The 16,810-nt window shown below is 35.6% G+C and overlaps 2 protein-coding genes across 4 annotated transcripts in view; both read right to left on the minus strand.

The window, feature by feature from the left end:
- Positions 1–6,670, minus strand: part of cldn11b (claudin 11b) — an 11,997-nt gene extending 5,327 nt beyond the window's left edge. The window contains 2 exon segments of the mRNA XM_056450842.1: positions 2,492–2,656; positions 6,289–6,670. Of these exon segments, the coding sequence (XP_056306817.1) occupies positions 2,492–2,656; positions 6,289–6,514 (391 nt within the window). The 5' untranslated portion in view covers positions 6,515–6,670.
- Positions 6,671–8,945: 2,275 nt separating this feature from the next.
- si:ch211-230g15.5 (polyhomeotic-like protein 3) overlaps positions 8,946–16,810 on the minus strand; it is a 32,070-nt gene continuing 24,205 nt past the window's right edge. For all 3 annotated transcript variants that reach the window (XM_056450558.1, XM_056450559.1, XM_056450557.1), the window contains 3 exons: positions 14,849–14,945; positions 14,505–14,775; positions 8,946–10,014 (listed from right to left, as the gene is read on the minus strand). In XM_056450558.1, the coding sequence (XP_056306533.1) occupies positions 9,854–10,014; positions 14,505–14,775; positions 14,849–14,945 (529 nt within the window). In that variant the 3' untranslated portion in view covers positions 8,946–9,853. The remainder of the gene's footprint in view (positions 10,015–14,504; positions 14,776–14,848; positions 14,946–16,810) is intronic.

Genomic DNA, 16,810 nt, shown 5'->3' on the forward strand with positions numbered 1-16,810 from the left:
CACATCAACACTTGATACTGTTCTGTTAACTTTTTAAAGCAATGTATCTTTACCAATTAGTACCAAAAGTCAATTTTAGTGTGAAATGATTGGAAGATTGGAAAGTTTTATTCAGTACAGAACCTCAAATCATCCCCAAAACACCTGTGAAAATGGGCCGGGCAGCTGACCATGACTGACTCTTCCCACTGTAACAGGATATAGGAAATCTGTTTGACAGTTACTACAGTCAAGGACAGTTTCAGGCCTGTATGTTGAAAGCATGACTTCAGGGAGGATATGAGCATCAGACCACAACATCTAGCATTTTGCTTAGAGTTGCTGTATTTTCAACACTATAATAAATGACTTTATTTTAGGCTCATGAGTAACAATCCAATGGACACTTTGCTGGAAATGTTACCATTAGAACAGCATGTCACCAGAGTCTGAGGTCAACGGCATGCTAGCTGATTGCGCAGCCTCTCGATCTTTATTGGCTAAAAAAACACTATAATATTTACTATAAATTACTATAGTATATTTTCATGTGGGTGCCTGATGACTGAAAATAGACCACAGCAACATCCTCTGAGTGAAATTTACTCAGTTTAGATAGCATTTGGTCCCTCTCTAAATAGAGTTAAGTTTACTCAAGTTATTGAGACAATAGCCCTTTGCACAAATACAGACCTTACCAGAAAATTACCACCAATTTTCCGTAAAGGTTTGTATGTGTGTAATTTACTGGAATGCTGCTCTGTGTAAACGCAGGAGGAAGATTGCCGGAAAGAGCGCGTTCACGCTAAGAACACGCTGATGTGAGACGTCTAACTTCAGCTAATCAGAACATTCCGACACATTCATATCCGAGCTGTTTATGAAAAACAAAAGCCTTTGAATACTTTTCCAGACACATTTAGCTGCTAGATGTTAGTCAGAAACGTTCCTATGTTCCTTCTGAATACCAACTGTATAAGAAATTATCGATAAAATGCTTATATAAAGCTTACATTCAAGCTGCTTCAGATGCTTGACATGTGTGAACTTGAAGCAGCCGGTGAGGCTGCGAAAATCTCAACATGCGAAAGTGTCCCTCCATGTGTTTTCATCAAAGTTGTTCACAATACTTATCCATCCACAGAGTTTGTAATGTAGTCAAATGTCAACAAATACAAGTGCAGCCGTTTAGAGCTCATTTCTGGTAAATGATGTCAGAATGTACCGGTATTTTGGAATGGATGTGTGAATGGTCTATTCTGGAAAAATTCTGTAATGTCCATGCCCGTGTAAACAGCGCTTTTTTGAATTTACTGGTAAAGTCTTCCAGAAATTCTCCGTATATTTACCGGTATCACTGTGTGAAAGGGGCTAATGAAAGGATTTATTAAGTGATGATTGAGGACTGATGATGAACACCTGCTGTTATTAAGCAGGAAGTTATTAAACACAGAAGAGACACAAAACACTGAACTACAACTGACTTCAGTCACAGCCTTAGATGAAATCAGCAGAAATATAAAACACTGAATCTCTCAAAATCTCAGCAAAGGATCAACTCGATTAATAAGCAACTCCACAAACAGCAGCTTTACTTATTATTAACCTGTTTGCCTTATTATAAAGATGGACAAAAATACTCTCTGAACTGAGTACATTTTACTCAGAGGACTTCGCTGTGATCAGTTACCTTTTTTTAGTTCTTTTTAGGAGCAGCACGTTTTTTGGGGGAAAAAAGATTCTCATCTCAATCCTCAAATTCATAATATGGGACAAAATAATGTTAAAAAGTTTAAAAAGAGTTATTAGTCTGTATGACAGTCTGGCGCAAAGTTATGAGGTCATAAAGTTTGGTCCAATGTTAAGTCAATGGGACTTTTCTGAATCTTCAGTTAAGATTTTCATTTTCTCAGTTTTCGGAAAACAATTAGTGGGATTAGTTGGAAAAGAAAAGCAATCGGAGTCAGACCAGTTTGGAGGTTTGGTGTTAGTTTGATGGTTGTAGTATGAACGGTCTAGGAGGAGATGCATATAGAAATTAGTGTCAGAAGAAGACAGAAAATGAAGAATAAGTTTAAGTAGTAAAACAGTATGTTGGCTTACTCAGGCCACTATAATAAAACTGATTTTATAACAATAAAGGATAAACTGTATTGAATTAAACTTGCCAATCAATGGTCATCAAAACCAACTACAGGTGAATCAGTTCACAGAAGAGAAAAAGATGGTAATGTAACTCATTTTCTTACACATCGATCATTTTGCCTCATAAGACACCATCAAAAACCAGTGATATTAATTTTGTTTTGCCTGTATTTTTGACTTTCAACAAGCCAGTAGTCATTCGCCTTTTTTAAATAAACCACTAAAAGTTGTCACTAAATGTTCTACTGAAACAAAAAAAGAGTAACCTTTCATCTTGATTGTCCTAAATAAATGAACATTTACTTTTTATTTCTGTGTGAATGCCTTTGAGACTCTTCAGACTCCTGAGATTATCAATGTGACTCACATATGACGAGTATTAGTAGTCCTCCCTGAACTGCGCGTCTGTGTTTGGTGCCTTCAGTCTCCTGGCTGAGTTTGACGCAGGGCATCGCCAACAGCAACAGAGCCAGAGCAGGCAGACCGAGCAGAGAGGCAGACACCATCAGAACACGACACGTCTGGATGTAAGCTTAAAACACAATAAACACATGCAAAAGACAACTTCAATCAGTTCCAAAAAAAATAATAATAATAATAAATAAATAAATAAATATACATATATATTTATTTAGAACGCTGGAGCTCAGAGAGAGTGACCATCGGTTATTGATCACCTCCCTGACTAAGGCCCTTCTCCCCCGATCACTCAGCTTAGATGGCCGGCCAGCTCTAGAAAGAGTCCTGGTGGTTCCAAACATCTTCCACTTACTGTATGGATAATGGGGGCCACTGTGCTCATTGGAACTTTCAGAGCAGCAGAAATTTTTCTGTAACCTTCCCCAGCCTTGTGCCTCGAGACAATCCTGTCTCGGAGGTCTACAGACAATTCCTTTGGCTTGGTTTGTGCTTTGACATGCACTGTCAACCCTGGGACCTTATATAGACAGGTGTATGCCTTTTCAAATCATGTCCAATTAACTGAATTTACCACAGGTGAACTCCAATTAAGCTGCTGAAACATCTCAAGAATGATCAGTGGAAACAGAATGTACCTGAGCTCAATTTAGAGCTTCACGGCAAAGGCTGTGAATACTTCTGTACATGTGATTTTTCAGGTTTTTTATTTTTAGTAAATTTGAAACAATTTCAAAAAATCTTTTTTCACATTGTCATTATGGAGTATTGTGTGCAGGATTTTGAGGAAATAAATGAATTTAATCCATTTTGGAATAAGGCTGTAACAAAAAAAAAAAAAAGTGAAAAAAATTAGGCGCTATGAATACTTTCCGGATGCACTGTATAATAGACTAATTCTGTTTTCAACAAATAATAACACTCTTAATATTAAGGCAAAGAGGGAATCTGAACTAAATGAAAAAATTGAGGATGAGATTTGGGAAAACATATGTTCAGTATCTCATAAGGGGATCAATAGCCATAGCTGGAAAGAGTTTGACTGGAAAACAAAATTTAGGTTTTTAAGAACACCATTGATGGTGTCAAAATACTGTATATTAACACTCCACAGTCAGAGGAATGCTGGAGGGGTTGCGGGAATTTAGATAATCACACACACACAGATGAAGTCAGAATTATTACCCCCCTTTAATTTTTTTTTCTTTTAACATTTCTCCCAAATGATGTTTAAACAGAGCAAGGAAATTTTCACAGTATGTCTGATAATATTTTTTCTTCTGGAGAAAGTCTTGTTTTTTTTTTTTTTTGGCTAGAATAAAAGCAGTTTTTAATTTTATAAAAACCATTTTAGGGTCAATATTATTAGCCCCTTTAAGCTATTTTTTTTCGATAGTCTACAGAACAAACCATCGTTATACAATAACTTGCCTAATTACTCTAACCTGCCTAGTTAACCTAATTCACCTAGTTATGCCTTTAAATGTCACTTTAAGCTGTATAGAAGTATCTTGAAAAATATCTAGTCAAATATTATTTACTGTCATCATGGCAAAGATAAAATAAATCAGTTATTAGAAATGAGTTATTAAAACTATTATGTTTAGAAATGTGTTGAGAAAATCTCTCCCCTAAACAGAAATTGGGGAAAAAAATAAACAGGGGGGCTAATAATTCTGACTTCAACTGTATATTTTGGGAATGTTCGAACTAAGTTACTGGCATTTTGGCAAGGGGTAAAGATTGAGATAATGAAAATTATGCAGGTAGAGCTACCTTTTACTCCCCTGTTTTTCTTGTTTGAAGGGATACCCCAGGATGTATATAATAAAAACCAGAGATATTTACGACATATACTTTTACTAAGTGAAAGAAAGACTATAACAATAGATTGAATAAAGCTACACCCTCCAACAATAGCACAGTGGATAGAAACACTTGAATCAATATATAGAAAAGACAGGGCGAGGAGATGCTCAGGACAGTAGACATGATTGTTAATGGCCCGATCGGACCAGTGCTGCCTTGTCACTAAAGTTTAATTTGCCTATGACTATTTGTCAATTGCGTGCAAAAAGTCTTAGAATCAAGAAACAGTTTGTCCTTGTAAGCCTTTAACTGCCATCTTCTCTGTTAAGGTAAACACCATATTGCATTCAGTTCCTCTTATGTGACTGGATGTTGTTTTTTCCGTAACTTGGTAACAATCGGTACAGCGAAGAGGTGGCAACATCAAATTATGATGCTAAAAGAAAATGTCTGTTTCTAACATCTTGGAAGCAAGAACTTAAATGTTGTTTGTGGGTACAACACGATGGAAGAAATTGAAGCGATGCTTGACATTTTGTTAAATAATTGAGAACTGCATTAAAATACCTGCACATTTTCAATACTGCTCTTTTTGTTTGCATAACACATTTTGCTCATTATACAATTATTAACATTTTTAAATTTCTACATTTCAATTCTAGATTCGCAGACGTTATGCTTGACACATCATTTAAAATATGTGGCTATAAGTAGCTATTAACCTTGTTTTTGAGGGGCCTGTGAAAATTTCCGGGCCAGTAGAAAATATCCTTAGCGTTGAACCCAGATAGAGTATATGACTGCTCAACTTCAACTGAAATGGGATGATTTAAACAAAGATGTGCACCTGTTACTATGTATCTGAACATGGCAACAGGACACAGTAATCACAGCTGTATCCTTCGAAATTCGAAAGCGACGTATTTGTCTTTTTGTAATTTGTTTATATTTACTGGTAGTGTTACTTGTTGTTATTGTTATTATTATTTTAAAAACTGCTGCTGTCACTGGCTGTTTAGTTCTGAAAAATGTTTTATATATTTCCCAAATGATGTTTAACAGAGCAAGGAAATTTGACAGTATGTCTGATAATATTTTTTCTTCTGGAGAAATTCTTATTGTTTTATTTCGGCTAGAATAAAAGCAGTGTTACATTTTTTTAAAAACATTTTAAGGTCAAAATGATTAGCCCCTTTAAGCTATTTATTTTCAATAGTCTACAGAACAAACCATCATTATACAATAACTTGCCTAATTACCATAACCTGCCTAGTTAACCTAATTAACCTTTAAATGTCACTTTAAGCTGTATAAAAGTGTCTTGAAAAAGACCGTCAAATATTATTTACTGTCATTATGGAAAAGATAAAATAAATCAGTTATTAGAGATGAGTTATTAAAACTATTATGTTTAGAAATCTTCTCCCCCTTAAACTGAAATTAGAGGGAAATTAAACAGGGGGGCTAATAATTCTGATTTCAGATATATATAGCACACAAACATTTGTATTTAAACCGGCATAATACCTTTGCAAAGCATTACAATATTGCAAATATTCGGATTTAAAAGTAGCTCAAATTAAATCAGATGTACCTAATAAAAAGAACAAACGAACAATATTTTAGTCTATGTATCTCTGCTGATGATAATGATAATAATAACAATTATTATGGTAATAACGATATTACTATAATAAAATAATAATGGTCATAATAATACCAACTAAATCCCTGCATCCCTGCGAACCAAAAAAAGTTAAACAATAAATAAGCCAATCAAAGCTAACAGTAGATGTTTGGCACTGCTTTTAATTTGTTTTCAAATGTGACCAACTACACCCTCTCCGACAGTTTCTACTGTTTTCCCTCAAAAAGGATCGAAAGACTAAAGGTGGTATGCATACAATGATCATAATAAATTCATAATGCATTTGTTACCTGGTATTTTGCGGACCTGGTTGAGAGGGATGCAGTGATAGAGAGCAGTAGAGATGACACATTCCGTCCACAAGCCTTTGGTCTCCAGCTCGTCCATATTCCTGCATGTGTGCGCTCCGTATGTACAGCTCAGCACCCAGTCATTTGTGGAGGTCGCGATTATAATCCCAATCCAGCCGACACAACTCATCAAAAACCCACAAAGCAGACGACAGCTATTAGACATTCTGACTGAAAGCGTATTAATATTTGCTCTTCAAGGCCAAAAACTTGTACTAATATCTTTGACTTTAAATAAAACGCATTCTGGGTGAGATTAAAAGGCTGTACTAACAGTTTGAATATGGACGGTAAACAATCAACTCGGTAAATGTATTTTTATATAGTGGACAAACCCAAAAGAACTTTCAGCCAATCAGAAGAAAGCCCAGATTGAAACGTCACAAAGGCCTTCCAGTGTTGCCAGATTGGGCAAATTCAAGGGTTTTTCATAACTCAATCATTTTTTTCCGCAATTGACATCAAAAACAAGCATTGAAGCGTTGTCTGATTGATAAGAAGCACCCAATTATGTTCAAAATAAGTTAAAACGCCGAATATGGCGAATATACACCCCATTTCGAAAGTAAAACATACTCTAATCTACACAACATTAAGTGCAGTGTGTGGGTGCCTCCAGGGTTCTGGGCGGTTGTGTTTGTGTTTCGGCGGGTTTTCGAAAGTTTTTCGGCTGGAATCAGTCAGATCTGGCAACACTGTCCTCAACGAATAACATCTTTTGATTTATTACAACATTAATAGGTCTGCTTCGTTCTCTTTTTATCTCTCTCTCTGTTTTATAGTTATTCAGCATATTTCCGATTTAAGTAATCGTGATAATGTTTTAAAAGACGCTTTCTGAGGAGGCAAGAAATTACCCATTTGTCTGTGAATGCCATCTAGTGGATTAAATGATATTATGATTTCCAATTCATACTTTTGATATATAGACTGATAATTTGCTTATATAAGTGTGATATTTCATCCCATTTTTAAGACTTTTTTTTCCTCCAGAAAATGACAAATGTTTTTATTTGTAGCGATTTCTTTTAGGGATTATTCCACCAAATTGAATGTGAAGTAAAAACATTGGTTTTGTGTTGTCTAATATGGACTATTTTTTTGAAAATATTATGTGTTTGAGTAAAATGTTATTTTTGTTTTGTTGTGTAAACTAATGGTGACATTTCTTCCGAATCCAAAATAAAAGTCGTTCTAACATAGTTTTAATATCTACAATGCAATTTTAAGGTTTATCTTAGTTCTTTTGCAACAACTATAATAAAAAGTAATTGTCACTTTTGATAAATTGAATGCTTCATTGTAGAATATATAAATTATTATATTTTTTTATGGCCCCAATTTTTTAAATGATCCGGCCACTTTTTTTAGGTACACCTTACTAGTACTGGGTTGGACCCCCTTTTGCCTTCAGAACTGCCTTAATCCTTCGTGGCATAGATTCAACAAGGTACTGGAAATATTCCTTAGAGATTTTGGTCCATATTGACATGATAGCATCACGCAGTTGCTGCAGATTTGTCAGCTGCACATCCATGATCCCCAAGGTGCTCTATTGGATTGAGTTCAGGTGACTGTGGAGGTCATTTTAATACAGTGAACTCATTGTCATGTTCAAGAAACCGGTCTGAGATGATTCACGCTTTTTGACATGAGACGTTATCCTGCTAGAAGTAGCCATCAGAAGATGAGTACACAGTGATCATAATGGGATGGACATGGTCAGCAACAATACTCATGTAGGCCGTGGTGTTGACACGATCCTCGATTGGTTCTAATGGGCCCAAAGTGTGCCAAGAAAATATCCCCCACACCATAACACCACCACCCGTAACCGTTGATACAAGGCAGGATGCATTTATGTTGTTGATGCCACATTCTGACCCTACCATCCAAATATCGCCGCAGAAATCGAGACTCATCAGACCAGGCAATATTTTTCCAATCTTCTATTGTCCAATTTTGGTGAGCCTCTGTGAACTGTAGCCTCAGTTTCCTATTCTTAGCTGACAGGAGTAGCACCCGGTGTGGTCTTCTGCTGCTGTAGCCCATCCCCCTCAGGGTTCAGAAATGCTCTTCTGCAGACCTCGGTTGTAACAAATGGTTATGTGAGTTACTCTTGCCTTTCTGTCAGCTGGAACCAGTCTGGCCATTCTCCTCTGACCTCTGGCATCAACAAGGCATTTGCACCTACAGAACTTCCACTCACTGTACATTTTCTCTTTTTCAGACTATTCTCTGTAAACCCCAGAAATGGTTGTGCATGAAAATCCCAGTAGATCAGCAGTTTCTGAAATACTCAGACCAGCCCGTCTGGCACGACCAACCATGCCACGTTCAAAGTCACTTAAATCAAATTTCTTCCTCATTCTTATGCTCGGTTTGACCTGCAGCAGATCGTCTTGACCATGTCTACATGCCTAAATGCTTTGAGTTGCTGCCATGTGATTGTCTGATTAGAAATTCGCATTAACAAGCAGTTGGACAGGTGTACCTAATAAAGTGGCCGGTGAGTGTATATATACCATGGTAAACCACAATTTACCAGTAACCCCCCAAAAGAAAATAGTGGTACAATAAATGAATGCCAATAAAGGTTTCGTAACAAAATGTAGTTGGTTTAATTAAATAATCAAAAGTGGCACAAGAAAGATAATGTAACAATGAGAAACAACACTTGATGACACAATCTAGTACATAGTTTGCCTAAGCAAAATGCCTACAGTAGTTTCATAAGGTCTCATAGAAAAGGCACCTTTTCACTGCCTTGATTGAAAACGATTGCCTTCGGGTACCTTCTTCTCGTCTTAAGTCTTTGACAGCTTGTCTGATTTACACAGTACCACTGCGGAGATTTTTACAAAATGTCATTGATGTCAGTATCTCAAACGTCATATTTAAAAATGTTTATAAACTCGAAATGATTCGCATTTGTACTTTCTATAGCCTTAGAAGACAAATATATTAAATATTACAAATCCTTCACAAAACGTTTTTTTTGTTGTTGTTGTTGTAATTTATACACACAGAACACTGCATTGTTATACATGTATACATATGGAATACGATAGGAAAATATATACAATGGGACATGCACACAATAACAGCACTTCCGTTCTTGTCGAACCTCTCCGCAATGACACAGGAAGTGATCTCCTTTGCTCTCAGTCAAAAATATAAAATCATTGACCCTGATCGAGATTACCCATACAAAACAAAAAAAGGAGACAAGTTCCTTCCTACTAAATACACATCCTGTAAAACGCTCACAGACTGAGACCATTATATTGCTACCATGCTTTCAGACAGAGGCTAACTTTACAAGAACTTTTAAGGTTTTGCTAGTTTAGTTCGAGCAAATACATGTAAGCTTTCTCATAACAATGAAATTATCGCATAAATCTCTGAAGATTAAAGTGCACGAAATGGCTCTATTCTATTGGCAAGTGCTCTTATGGTCCACAAGGGTATACCTAGCTTCGTTTGTGTCTCTGTTTCTTTCTCTTTATCTTCCGCCTTCCCTCAGGGAGTTGATGCGGGCACATATTTTGAGAGCCGGGCCGAGTTTGACATTCATGGCACTCATCAAATGGTCTTCGGTCAGCAGAAGCAAGGCCTGCCCGTCGATCTCTTGGGCTCGGAACGATTCTGCGATGTCTTGACACCCTGAGTAAAATCAAAACAGGGTTAAAGTTAAAACCTATAATATGTTATCAAACAAGAAAATAAAGAATCTTTGATGTCATATTTAGAAAATCAGGCTAATGGATAGATAGACAGACAGACAGACAACAGAAAGTAGAAAGAACAATAAATAGAAAGAAAGAACAATCGATGGATAGAATGATATATAGATATAAATGGAAAAATAGACCTATTGGATAAATATAGATGGAAAGATAGAACTATAAAATAGATGGATGGATGGGACTATTAGATAGACAGAACAATTAGACAGAACAATTAGATGGGTGAAAGGATGGATGGATGGATGGATGGAACGAAAGAACAATAGACAGACAGACAGACAGACAGACAGACAGACAGACAGACAGACAGACAGACAGACAGACAGACAGACAGATAGACAGATAGATAGATAGATAGATAGATAGATAGATAGAACGAAAGAACAATAGATAGATAGATAGAGATAGATAGATAGATAGATAGATAGAGAGAGAGAGAGAGAGAGAGAGAGAGAGAGAGAGAGAGAGAGAGAGAGAGAGATAGATAGATAGATAGATAGATAGATAGATAGATAGATAGATAGATAGATAGATAGATAGAATAAAAGATCAATAGATCGATACATAGAACGAAAGATCGATAGATAGATAGAAAGAACAAAAGATCAATAGATCGATACAAAGAACGAAAGATCGATAGATAGAACGAAAGATCGATAGATAGATAGATAGAACGAAAGATCGATAGATAGATAGATAGATAGATAGATAGATAGATAGATAGATAGATAGATAGATAGATAGATAGATAAAACGACAGACAGACAGACAGACAGACAGACAGATAGATAGATAGATAGATAGATACATAGACAGACAGACAGACACAGACAGAGAGTAGAAAAAACAGAGTAGAAAGAGATCGTTAGCATCTTTCTAACACAAAAAAAATTTCTGATGAAATCGAAGAGCTTTCTTACTTTCTTACTTTCCATAAACAGGTACTGTATGTTTATAAAACCTTCAAAGCACAGAATAGTACCAAGAGCATCTTCAAAAGGTGTCATCAGTGGTTTAGTCATAATTTTATAAAGCTACGAGAACACTTTAATGTGCAAAAAAAAAAGATATCTTAATTAATAAATGTCTGTTTTTTTTTTAGCATCGGACCAGGACACACGTTCATGAGAGCACTATCACGTGTCATGTGGCTGACTTATAACCTGACTGCGCCCACACCTTTTTTACAAGTGGAAGAAGGTGCATGCAGTACACAAAACCATCTTTGTAAACATGTCTGAAGATTTCAGCAGAGAGGTTGACTCACATTTCTTTACTCAGCCTTAGGTGCTATTTACACCAATACATTTTCGTTTTAAAACTAATATATTCTGTTATTATTATGCCTGGTATTACCATGGAAATTACACATTACCATTACACATTACACACTACCAAGGAAAAAAAGCCATTTGAAACTGCTAAATACCCCATTTTGTTAGAAAATGCTGGTGTTCCACTTCAGTGTAGATGCATTGAGATGTCCAGTGAGTGTGAATGTTTATTTATCATGCATACTGTGGACGGATATTGTTTTTCTGAAATGCAATAAACATGCCAGTCTGGATGAGGAGCGGTTTCAATCTAAAATGTCATTTTAAAATGAGTAATCACATCAGACTTAAACGCACTAGTCTTAAAGGTGCCTTACGGATTCAAACCAGAATACATAAAGATGTCAGCAGTATACGTGAGCAGTGGAAAATGTATTCATGAACATGTGAACTGAACTGATGCTGAAGTGAAGAAATTGTCCGATAAAGTCTTTGATTTGTGTGCACAAAATTATTCTTGTAGCTTCTTAAAATTCTGGTTGAATCACTGGATCACATGGCTGTTTTGACGAGCTCTCAGATTTCATAAAAAATATCTTCATTTGTGACGGAAGATAAACAAAGCTTTTATGGGTTTGGAACAGCATGAGGGTGAGTAATTAACTAACAACATTTTGGGTGAGCTATCCCTTTAGGTAAGGAAGGAAGTAAATAAAGTAAATAAGGAATAAAGAAAGTAAAGATGGAAGGAAGTAAATAAGTAAGGAAATGAGGAAGAAAGTAAGGAAGTAAATAAGGAAGTAAGGGAGACAGTAAGGAAGGAAGGAAATAAATAAAGTGAATAAGTAAATTAGGAAGAAACGAAGGAAGTAAATAAGGATGGGAGGAAGGAAGTAAGGAAGGAAGGAAGGAATGAAAGAAGAAAATAAGTAAGAAAGAAAGTAAAGAAGGAAGGAAATAAAATAAGGAAGGAAGGAATGAAGTAAATAAAGTAAATAACTTAGGACGAAAGGAAGGAAAGAAAAAAAAAGGTAAATAAGTGAGGAAGTAAATAAGTAAGGAAAGAAGAAATTAAGGAAGAATGTAAAAGTAAATACATAAGTAAGGAAGAAAGAAAGGAAGTTATTAAAGTAAATAAGGAAGGAAGGATGGAAGAAAAAGGAAGTAAATAAGGAAGGAAGTAAATAAGGAGGGAAGGAAGTAAAGAAAGAAGTAAATAAATAAATTAAACAAGGAAGGAAGAATAGAAGGAAGTAAATAACTAAGGAAGAAAGTAAATAATTAAATAAATTAAACAAAAAAGGAAGGAAGGAAGAAAGTAAATAAGGAAGAAAGTAAGTAAAAAAGGAAGGAAGTAAATAAGGAAGGAAGGAATGAAGTAAATAAAGTAAATAAGTTAGGAAAAAAGGAAGGAAAGAAAAAATTAAGTAAATAAGGAAGGAAGGAAGTAAATAAGTAAGGAAAAAAGGAAGAAAGTAAGGAAGGATGTAAATAAAGTAAATACCTAAGTAAGAAAGAAAGAAAGGAAGTTAATAAAGTAAATAAGGAAGAAAGAGTGGAAGGAAGGAAGGAAATTAATAAAGTAAATAAGAAAGAAAAGATGGAAGAAAACGTAAGGAAGTAAATCAGTAAGGAAGGAAGTAAATAAGTAAGGAGGGAAGGAAGGATGTAAATAAATAAATTAAACAAGTAAGGAAGGAAGGAAGAATAGAAGGAAGTAAATAAGGAAGAAAGTAAGGAAGTAAGTAAATAAATAAACTAAACAAGTAAGGAAGGAAGGAAGAATAGAAGGAAGTAAATAAGGAAGAAAGTAAGGAAGGAAGTAAATAAATAAATTAAGGAATGAAGGAAGGAAGAATAGAAGGAAGTAAATTACTAAGGAAGAAAGTAAAGAAGTTAATAAATAAATTAAACAAGGAAGGAAGGAAGAATAGAAGGAAGTAAATTACTAAGGAAGAAAGTAAAGAAGTTAATAAATAAATTAAACAAGTAAGTAAGGAAGGAAGAATAGAAGGAAGGAAGGAAATAAATAAAGTAAATAAGTAAGGAAGGAAATAAATAAAGTAAATAAGTAAGGAAAAACGTAAGAAAGAATGCAAGGAAGTAAATATGTACAAAAGTTAGGGAGAAAGGAAGGAAATAAATAAATAAAGTAAATAAGTAAGGAAGGGAGGAAGGAAGGAAGGAAGGAAGGAAGGAAGGAAGGAAGGAAGGAAAGAGGTAAGGAAGGATGTAAATACAGTAATATATAAGTAAGGAGGAAAGGAAATAAATTAAATAAGTAAATAAGTAAGGAAGAAAGTAAGGAAGTAAATACAGTAAATAAGGAAGAAGGGAATGAAAGAAAGAAATAAAGTAAATAAGGAAAGAAGAAAGTAAATAAGGAAGGAGGAAAGTAAGAAAGGATGTAAATAAAGTAAATACATAAGGAAGAAAGGAAGGAAGGAAGGAATGAAGTTAATAAAGTAATTAAGGAAGACAGGACGAAAGTAAGAAAGGAAGTAAATAAGGAAGGAAGGAAGAAAGGAAAGATGTAAATAAAGTAAATTCAAAAGTAAGGAAGAGAGGAAGGAAGGAAATAAATTAATTAATTAAACAAGTAAGTAAGGAAGGAGTTTCCCAGAGATGGGTTGCAGCTGGAAGGGCATCCGCTGCATAAAACATGTGCTGTATAAGTTGGCGGTTCATTCCGCTGCGGCGAACCTGGAGTAATAAAGGGACTAAGCCGAAAATAAAATAAATGAATGATTGAATGAGTAAGGAAGGAAGGAAGGATGAATAGAAGGAAGGAAGGAAGGAAGTACAGAAGAAAGTAAGGAAGTTAATTAAGTAATTAAGTAAGGACGGAAGGAAAGAAGGACGAAAGAAAGTTAGGAAGGAAGTAAATAAGGAAGGAAGGAAGGAAGAAAGGGCGGAAGTAAATGAAGTGAATAAGTAAGGAAGGAAGGAAGGACAGAAGTAAATGAAGTGAATAAGTAAGTTTGGAAGAAAGTAAGGAAATTAATAAAGGAAGGAATAATAAGGACGTAAGGTGGGGAGGAGGTAGAAAGAAAGAAAGAAAGAAAGAAAGAAAAAAAGAAAGAAAGAAAGAAAGAAAGAAAGAAAGAAAGGCCCCAGAAAGACAGAACTTTACCTGGTAATTTGGATATAAAGCTCGACACTTGATCCACCGTCCACTGGGCTGGTTTGGGGTAGGGGGTGATGTCTGTGGGAGACACAGGGTCTATGGGTGAGGTGGGAGCACTTCTGGTCTCCTCCACTGTGTGTCTGACTCTGATCTCTCTCTCCCGCTCCTGTTCTGTATGTCTGCGAAGCCTGGTCTTCATGGGAGCACTCGTCCCGTCTTCACCCTCCTGTGGCGGCTGCTGAAGGATCCTCCACTGCTCCGTGGCCCCATGTTTGGCCTAGACATTTAGTAGAGTTAATAATTAACCCAGATCTTAAAATCGTGCATCGTTTTACAGAGCTTGGACAAACCTGGTGGAAATTGTCTTCGGCGCCATTGAGTTCAGAGCGATGGCCCCCCTCGCTTACACAGCGCCTGAGCGCACGGAAACGCTTGGTGTAACTGAACCTGCAAAAAGATCAAGGGGGTAAACAAAGGTTGTCTTTATCAACAACCCAATACACTGACCAGAGTCAGCCTTGCAGCTCATAATGTGTGTCAAGGGTTGATGTTTATCACAAACCATGACCACATCCTGTCACTGCTAAGTCTGTCTGTGTCGAAGTGTGTGACAGGCTTTTTAGGACAATGCTACAGACTAGTTTTAAATGCAATATTAACAATACTTCGAGACTTCCATAACTGATATCTGCAAACAAATCGTCTATTTTTGCAGAAACCACATGGTTATTTTTAATGCATCAAGTCAACTCACGTTCAACCAGTTATCATAGTACAGTAACCACAGGTGTAGTTTACCACATTTACTATGAATGTATTCTAGATCAGTACAACAAGTGTTTTTTACATGATATGAGTGTGACATCCTTGTTTGAGAGACCCATATCCGTTTCTTTGGATTTATGAGATAGAATCTGCTGAGATTTTTTGCTATTTCTGCAGAGAATTTTGTTAAAATTCTGTGGATTTATGCGGAATGATTTTGGGAGTATCATAACTAAATACTTAATATATGAAATAAAAAATAATACCTTAATTATTTAATGTTTACAATGCAAATCCAATTTGATTCACTTTATCTGGTAAACAAAGCCTCTCATATAATATATCTACTAAAAGACAGGAAATATTACTCTACAAACTGTACTGTAAATGAATCATATAAACACTTTCATATTAGTCAATAATCGTACTGAAATTAATTAAAAAACTGAATAAATATAAATTTACACACATTTACTCAAGTAAATAAACAGAATCAATGATGGGCTAAAGATTTACAGAAATCTGTGGAATTCTGTGCACGCATATTCTGTGTGGGCCTAGTTATAGTATCTATATACTGTATGTGTTGGAGTTAAACATAATTTTAGTTTTGTTCTGCAAGCTATTAATAATGACATTTTATATACAAATGTTATTATAACCCATTCACTTGAATATTATTTTTCCCTACTATGGAAGTCAGTAGGTACCAACAGTTTCCTCCAGAGTTGGGTGTAACGCGCTCCACAGTTATGCATTACTGTATTCTAATTACATTTTTGGGGAACGCAGTAATGTAATGAATTACTTTTTAAATTTGTGTAATTTGATTACAGTTACTAAAGTCAATGTATTTGCTCTACGTACGCTACAAATATAGTTTTTAAAAGAAAAAAAAGCTTCTTTTAAATAACGTTTTCTGCTGCAATGTCAGTTAGTAAGCATGTGCTTTTAAATAGCTGGAGAACGCGAGCTGAAATGGTTGCTGTTGAGGGTGGTTGCTTTTTCAAGTGGAAATACAGACATTACTTTGATTTCATTGAGCGTGAAAACAAAAATAATGCTGTGAAATGTCTAGTCTCTAAAGACTTTCCATAGCTTTTAATTCAACCAGCAACTTGTTCAAGCATTTGAACAGACAGAATTCTACAACAATACCCGTCACCAAGGAGGACACCGGCGCCCAAAAACACAGAGGTTCAACTCAGCCTCAGCCTAAACAGGCTTAATTGGATTTTTTGCAGGATCGGGAGTGAAGGTGTCTTCTGAATGTGAAGAGAAGTATAGCTGCTTATGGGGCTGTTCACATATTACGTCACATATTTCCAATAAGGGCGTGCAGCTTGCGTGCACATATCAGGAGGGCATATTGTATGCACTCATATTTTCCAAGCACACACAGTTGAAAACCGAATACACATGTAATACACATTTCGGTAGACTAATGACCTCAGACAAGCACAGAACACTCAAACACTGCAGTGCTTTTTCATACTATGGATGTCAATGGTTACATGTATCCAGTTTTCTTTTAAGATCTTCTTTTG

This window comes from Danio aesculapii, chromosome 24 (genome assembly GCF_903798145.1).
Source record: "Danio aesculapii chromosome 24, fDanAes4.1, whole genome shotgun sequence".
Classification (NCBI taxonomy): Eukaryota; Metazoa; Chordata; class Actinopteri; order Cypriniformes; family Danionidae; genus Danio; species Danio aesculapii.